At 40.8% G+C, this 8,366-nt stretch overlaps 1 protein-coding gene across 1 annotated transcript; it reads left to right on the top strand.

Annotated features, from left to right (window-relative positions):
* Positions 1–1,354: 1,354 nt before the first annotated feature.
* On the top strand, positions 1,355–2,065 carry LOC116029658. The gene has a single exon (XM_031271705.1). It carries the CDS (start codon positions 1,355–1,357, stop codon positions 2,063–2,065), a length of 711 nt encoding a protein of 236 aa, XP_031127565.1.
* The last annotated feature ends 6,301 nt before the right edge of the window (positions 2,066–8,366 follow it).

The following is an 8,366-nucleotide window of genomic DNA, read 5'->3' as shown; positions in this document are numbered from 1 at the left end:
TATTTCAACTCCGCTAGCACTCTGTGGGGAACGGGATGTTCTGAAAAATGGAAAAATACAACACCAAGTCTTGGTACAGTGGTCAGATAGTAATCCAGAAAATGCAACATGGGAAACTGCCGATGAAATGGAACGATGGTACCCCAATCTCCACCTTGAGGACAAGGTGGTCGCCGAAGGAAAGGGGAGTGATACGGGCATATCCACAGTAGAAGAGGGTGAAAATCAAGATATGAAAGATAGAGAAGAGACAACTCATACTACTAGGCCAAAGAGGGAACGAAGGAAACCAACATGGATGGCTGATTACATTTGTTAGACTAAGTCTATTCATAATAGGATAGTATAGTTTAGTCCTAATATATATCATATTAAGAATCATAGTCATAAACATAATAGGAGTAACTCAGTATATAACCACCCTGCATGCCAGGGAAGAGGACACACAAGAATTATTTCAACTTCCATTCTCCTGCTATCTCTCTCTCTCTCTCTCTCTCTCTCACTCTCTCTCTCTCTCTCTATTTATCTCTTTGATTTTTCCTCCTCTCATTCCATCCTTGGAGTCCGCATCCACTCAAAGCGGTGCCGGCTTGGTACGAGTTCGTATCACAAACGGTGAATTTAAAGTTTTACTATCTTGAATCATTTGGATAACTTGTTTATTTTATTTTATTTTGTTTTGTTTTATTGTTATCTACACTTTCGCACCCAACCACACACCACTTGAGCTAATCTGTGAAAGGAGCTACCTCTTGTGCTCCGATTCTTTGTCTGAAAACTTGTTTGCAGGACTTCTTTGACGCAATTATGGATCCACTTCCACCTAATGATTGAACCTATCATAATTCTATGCCATATGGAAGGAATCCCTACTATCCTTCACTACCCCAACCACCATACCCACCGCCTCAATACTATCATAATTACCCTTACCCTTACCCACCTACTTTTCCATATCCTATACCTCCACCACCAATTTATTATCATGAACAAGCTTACGTAGCATTTTCAACCCCAGAGATATCTTACTCATGAGATACCTCCATATTACCCTCCAACGCACTTTGATGAGCCAAAGCATCAAAATTCTGAAAATTTTGTGAGTAGTGATACAACCACGAGATCAACACGCGTGTGTGCCGGCGTGGGAGCTCTCTAGAACAATTCCACGCCGAGTCACACGCGTGGTGAAGACGTGGACAGAGCCGATGCATATGCCTATTCTTCTACTTCCCCAGAACAGCCTCTTTCGCCCGAAAACAACCAAACCACCCTCGAACAACGCTTAAATGATTTCATACGAGAAACGAGGGAGGAGAATGCTAAACTTAAAGAAACTATCACTAAGGAGATGCTGGGAGAAATTCAAGAGCTTCGCCACGAAACACTCTCACCGCTCCAAACGGTTGAGAGCACACTCGCAAAGATTATGGAAATGATCCAAGTCCAGGGAGAAACAGATGTGAACGCTGTCACACTGAGAAGCGGGAGAGCACTTCCAGAAGTTGTTCTACCTCCGCCACAATCTATCCCGATACAAGAACCAAGGATGGACAATGATGAGACTTCAAATTCGACGCAAGTTGAACGAGCACCCGAAGAAGAATTCAGAAGAGACGATATACAACCACAACCCTCTCGAAAAGGAAAAGAAATTATGCAAGGAACACCACCTGTGCCTAAAGCGAAACTTCCATTCCCTCAAAGATTCCGCACTAACATCGACAATGCCAAGTATGATAAGTTCTTACAAATGCTACGCCAATTACACATTGACATGACATTCATTGACGCACTAGGAGAAATGCCGAGGTATGCTAAATTCCTCAAAGATATTTTGTCTAACAAGAAGATATTGTCTGAAACTGCTACTGTTGTGCTAGGAGAAGAATGTTCTGCTATATTACATAAGGATGTGCCTAGGAAGTTAAAAGATCCGGGAAGCTTTACTATCCCTTGTAATATAGGAGGAACGACTTTTAATAGAGCCTTGGCAGACCTAGGTGCTAGCATTAATCTGATGCCCTTTGCACTATATCGAAAATTGAATTTAGGAACTTGAAGGATGTGGTTTTAGTGGGAGTGAATGTGAAGGTGGTAAAACGAAGAGTCAAAACTCCCCGAGTGTCGTGTCTCTCAAGGATGGCGAATAGGAACCGAATGGGTGTGGTGGCATCTAAGAGGTTGAAGGAAAAGAGTCACGGGATTTGCTAAGGTGGGGTGTCATTTGTAGGGAAGTTTGAAAGGTTGGTAGAGGTAGTGTAAAATAAATAAAAAGGAGGAGATCAGGGCCTTAGGCTTCTCTATGTGGTCTATCTTTGGATGAGTTTGCGAGCACGAGATGTGGAATAGACTAGGGAGTTCGTGGCACATCACCAAGTGGCTTCACACTTTGGAATCCCACATCCTCATTCGGTTGGGGCATTTCATTGAACACTTTGTCTACCACTCCTCTCGGATCTTGTCCTTTCGGACTAAGAGCAGAGATGCGGGTGAGTTAGACTCGTGAGTGGCCGCTATCGCGCACACACTCACTTCCTTTGGGTTTGCTACCTAATGTGGCCACAAAAGGCACAAAGCTTGAAGAACATCATCCACACAAGTTCATCATCCAACAACCAAGCAATTCACAATTCAAAGCAATAATATTAAACATCCACATAGATTAACCTTGGGGCCACCAATCCCCTTTTTAATCTACTCTAACATTCTAAAGAAACAAGAAAAAGAAAGGAAATCTCAAAGAAACAAGTATTAAATTAGGAAATTGGAGAGAACAGTTACCACCCTTAGAAAGGGGATCTTTACAACCTTGTTCTTGGAATCTCAATCTTCATTCTTGCTCTTGGATCTAATCTAAACTAGAAGAAAATGAAATTTTCCTCCAAGAGGGGAGAAAACCCTCTACAATTTTCAGATCTATTCTATCCTAATTGTCTCCCTAGGTTTAGGGAAGAGGGATTTATATGGGTGACAAAAAGGAACAAATTTCCCAAAATGGCCCTTGGCCCGACCACGCACGCTTCCATGCGTGGTAGTGGGCGTGGATCGTTACTGGAAAGTTTCCACGCCCAGCCACACGCGTGTGAGGCTGCGCGGGACGATACTGCATTGCGGTTTGTTTGTCTTCTGCTCCATTTTAGCCTCAAATCCCTCTCCAACCTGTAAAATACCTAAAAATTCTTCCTAGGAATGACGTTAGAAGATTTTAATCACATCTGAGCTAAAATGCATGTAATTGTTATAATCGGACGTCAAAACGGTGCACTTTTAATCCAATTAAGACCCTTTTTAAATGGTATTCTTGGTGCTTATCAGAACTCTTAAGCCTACACGCATGTGCATTCAATTAGCTTACCGATCTACCGAATACCCTAGGGGTATAGTGGAAGATGTCTTGGTCCAAGTCAATAAATTCATTTTTCCAGTGGACTTTGTGATTTTAGATATGGACCCAGATGTGGAGATTCCTCTCATCTTGGGCAGACCTTTCTTGGCGACCGCTAGAGCTTTAATAGATGTGGGGAAAGGCAAACTCGTTATCCGTGTAGGAGACGAGTCAGCCAGCTTCGACGTAACCAAAATTATGAAATATCCTCTAGATGGGGATGAATGCTTTTTCGTTGACTACGTGCATGATGAGATTGATTATCTATGTGAAGTGCCCAAAGCCAAGAGGCATGATTTTAATTGGGAATGTCCCATAGGAGCTAAGAATTGTAATGAAAATACTTTTGAGCATGAACTTAACTCTTTACATATTGCTTTACACCGAGAGGTCGATCGTTTTAATTTTCTTGATAATGATTGTGTTTCTGAATTTGTTGAGAATATAAACTATGTTGGTGAAGTCTCGGAGGAAATGGTTGGAAATGATGGGGATGAATTTGATGAATTTGGGGAGGAATTTGATGATGGAAATGAGAAAAGAAAGGAGGACGGTGAGATAATGCATGAAGGAGAATTAAAGCCTCTGCCTGCTCATCTTGAGTATGCTTATTTAGGAACAGGGAAAGAGTTACTAGTTGTCATCGCGACAGATCTTTCAGAGAGACAAAAAGAACAACTGATAACAGTGCTGAAAAGAAACAAAGAAGCTATAGGTTGGAAGATGACTGACTTGAAAGGGATTAATCCGGCCATTTGCACACATAAAATTCTATTGGAAGAAGGATCCAAACCTGTAGCACAACCGCAACGTCGACTTAACCCGAACACATTCGAAGTCGTGAAAAATGAGGTGATCAAACTTATGGATGTCGAAATGATCTACCCTATTTCGGACAACACATGGGTCAGCCCGACTCATGTGGTACCAAAGAAAGGAGGAATCGCAGTCACTGAAAATGATAACAAGGAGTTGATTCCTACAAGAAAGATAACTGGATGGAGAGTCTGTATTGATTATAGGAAGCTCAACGAAGCCACTCGTAAAGACCACTTTCCGTTACCCTTTATAGTTCAAATGATTGAGAAAGTAAGCGGATACGATTACTACTGTTTCTTGGATGGAATGAGTGGATACTTTCAAATTCCAGTAGCCTTGGAAGATCAAGAGAAAACAACATTCACTTGTCCGTTTGGTACATTTGCTTACAGGAGAATGCCATTTGGTCTCTGTAACGCCCTTGCTACCTTCATGCGTTGCATGTTGGCTATTTTTGAAGATTTCATTGGTGATTTTATGGAAGTTTTCATGGACGATTTCACAATTTTTGGAGAAACTTTCGAAGAATGCCTTGGAAATCTGTAAAAGGTTTTGGAACGATGCCAGAAGATGAATTTGGCATTATCATGGGAAAAATTTTATTACATGGTCACAGAAGGAATTGTGCTTGGACATAAAATTTCGAAAAAGGGGAATTGAGGTCGACAGAGCTAAAACAGTAATCATTGAAACCTTGCCACCACCGCACAATGTGACATCCCTAAGAAGTTTCTTAGGACATGTGGGATTCTACAGAAGATTAATTGAGGACTTCTCGAAAATCGCAAGACCGTTGACTAAACTGTTGGAAAAAGATGCAGTGTTTGAATTAAATGAGGACGCAATGAAAGCATTCCAGAATTTAAAGGATGCCATGGTACATACTCCAATTCTTGTAGGACCAAAATGGGATCAACCATTTGAGTTAATGTGCGACGCGAGCAATTTTTCAGTTGGAGTTGTGCTAGGGCAGAAAAATGACAAGAAATTTCAGCCTATTGCCTATGCTAGTCGAATGTTGACAAAGCCACAACAAGCTTACACCACGACCGAAAAAGAGTTATTTGCAATAGTGTTTGCATTGGATAAATTAAGATCTTACCTCTTGATGTCAAAGGTCATCATTCATACTGATCATGCGGCTATCAGATTTCTTATGTCTAAACCTGAAGCAAAGCCAAGACTGATCAGATGGGTTCTTCTATTGCAAGAATTTGACGTGACTATCGTGGACCGAAAAGGAGTCGAAAATAGTGCAGTAGATCATTTGTCAAGGTTAGAAAATGAGGAGGGACAAGATATGACTGGAGATGTGAACGAATATTTCCCTGAGGAAAAATTGATGGGTCTCTATCTCACGCCTTGGTATGTTGATCTGGCCAACTACTTGGTCGGGGGAGAATTACCGGATTTCTTAGATACACATGCAAGGAGAAAATTAATAGCAAAATCTCGATTTTATTTCTGGGACGAGCCATATCTCTTCAAAGTGTGTGCTGATCAAATAATTCGACGTTGTGTAACAGAGGCTGAAGGGCATGAAATTCTGGGAGAATGCCACCGAATGGGCCATCACTCAGCTAACAGAACTGCAAAAAGAGCACTTGAAGCAGGATTCTATTGGCCCTCAATATTCCGAGATGCTCAAATTTGTGTAAGAAACTGTGACAGATGTCAATGAACTGGGAACATCACTGGGAGAGACGAGATTCCACAGAATTACATACTGGCATGCGAAATTTTTGATATATGGGGATTAGACTTTGCAGGACCATTTCCGGATTCCAAAGGTTTCAAATATATCCTTATTGCAGTGGATTACGTATCCAAGTGGGTTGAAGCAGAAGTACTTCGGAACAATGATGCCAGGAGCGTAACAAGATTTTTAAAGAAATTGTTCACAAGATTTGGAGTGCCACGGATTGTAATTAGCGATAGGGGAACACACTTCCGGAATGTGCCCATGCGGAGATTACTTCAAAAGCAAGGCATACAACATCGGGGAGGAGTCCCATATCACCCTCAGACCACCGGGCAAGTTGAAAATGCAAATAGAGATATCAAGGCCATACTGGAAAGACAGTGGCTCGGCATAGAAAAGATTGGGTTGACAAGCTCAGTGACGCACTATGGGTTTTTCGAACTGCTTATAAGACACCGATAGGAACTACTCCATACAGATTGGTATATGGCAAAACATGTCACCTTCCAGTTGAAATCAAGCATAAGGCGTATTGGGCCATTAAAAAACTGAATGAAGATCTACTCATAGCAGGACAGGAGCGAATGTTTCAACTAAATGAATTGGAAGAATGGCAGTTGCTTGCCTATGAGACATCCAGATCTTACAAGGAACGATCCAAGTTTTATCACGACATGCACATCAGGAAGAACAAAGAATTCGCTGAAGGAGATAAAGTGTTGTTATTCAATTCCAGACTGCGACTGTTTCCTGGAAAACTTAAATCGCGATGGACGGGGCCTTATATTGTTACAAAGGTTTTTCCTTACGGAACTTTGGAGATCACGCATCCAGAAAAAGGATCTTTTAAAGTAAACGGTCACCAAGTCAAGAAATACTATGGAACGGAAAATGCACAAGGAACAGTCCAGTGTTGCAGGCTAGTCCCTTGGGAGGATGAGTAGCACAATCTTCATAACATTATCGTCGGGCTAAAAACGTTAAACGTAGCGCTGATCGAGAGGCAACCCGATATTTACTTTGCTTTATTATCATTTTTACTTTATCAAATAACCCTCCAAGTTGAAATTCCCTATTTTTTGTAGATTCTACAGTTCCATGCAGATCTCGTTGCAAGAACATGAGAATCATCTATCCAAGCATTATGAGCAACATGACATGGGATGCTTACTAGGTCATCTACCTCTTATCCCTTGTTTATCTATTATGTGAACCTCATGTTTTCATTTTAAAGTGTGGAAAAACACATGTTTTGTTGTTTCTTTATTTCTTTATATTATAAGTCAACATCGAGGACGATGTTGGATCTAAAGTGTGGAAAGAGCTGTGCTTGAAATGAAAATTTTTCATTCTATCTTGCTTGTTTGAAAGATAATCGAACCACAAGTATGTGTTATTATTCATTCTATCTTTGGAGAATGCTAAATCTGTGCCAAAAAGTCTCCTCTTTGAATAACCTTGGAAGTACCCCTTTTCTTGACCCCTTAAAAATTTGAAAAATTATATGCTTGTGTGGTATTCACCTCTTATTTTGAAAAGACCTTAGTTAAGGATCTCTCGAAGTGGGAGTGTGCAATCCCTAATTTCAGTAAGATAAGATTAAGCGAAGCCCAGAATTGAATAATCATAGAATAGAACATGGGGCAAAAGGAGAGCTTTCTGTGAGCATTGAGTGAAATTTCCCTTTTCCCAAAATAAAAGGCATGAGGGGTTGTTAATTCGGAGAAAAGAGTAGAAAAGGCAAAAAGGCCAATCCCCGAGATAAGATACGAGGAAAGCCATCTCACTAGGTAGTGAGCAACCATAGTCTTCAAAATACACAAATGTTATAACTGGAGTCGGTTGTTCGCAATAAAATGGTCCTAGGAGATGAGAAAATTGAGATGAGGAAATGTAACACCCCCAGATTTTCCATCATACAAAAAGGTATAATTAATCATAATTACTAATTTCCCAAAACGGAAGCGCATAAAATCCAGAAGTGCTACTCCACACCTAAGTTTGTTACAACTTAGATGCTAAGGTAGTCTTTACATCTACTATCCTTATTAATACATACTATTACTGCCTTGCATCCCAGTAATATACAACTCAAAAACCATAGTGATTTCTATCATCAAGAGTAGATCCATTTTGTAACACCCCAATTTCTGCTCCGACAACTATTACAATATGCGTAATATAACGCTGCGGAAGCTTACATCATATCAACAGAAAACCGGGTGCTACCGCCACACCTAGAGTGAATTCTATCACCTCTTTGACAAACTCCACTCTAAGTGCACAGGCTAAACTTACAACATTAATAACAATCCCTATCTACATCAAAGAGTAGACCTCAACCTGTACTTCCCTTCTATTCCGAGCTCATCGGCTACAGGGGCCCACACTAATCTGCAACTGATAAGAAACACATTGAAGTGCAGTTAGCGCGACGGCTAAGTAAGGAAATCC

The sequence above is a fragment of the Ipomoea triloba genome, chromosome 9 (assembly GCF_003576645.1).
Source record: "Ipomoea triloba cultivar NCNSP0323 chromosome 9, ASM357664v1".
NCBI lineage: Eukaryota > Viridiplantae > Streptophyta > Magnoliopsida > Solanales > Convolvulaceae > Ipomoea > Ipomoea triloba.
This window is presented reverse-complemented; position numbering and strand designations above follow the sequence as displayed.

What these genes read in the sequence shown, in the direction of transcription:
- LOC116029658 (XM_031271705.1), top strand. Translation starts at nt 1,355, where the DNA reads ATGCTGGGAGAAATTCAAGAGCTTCGCCACGAAACACTCTCACCGCTC.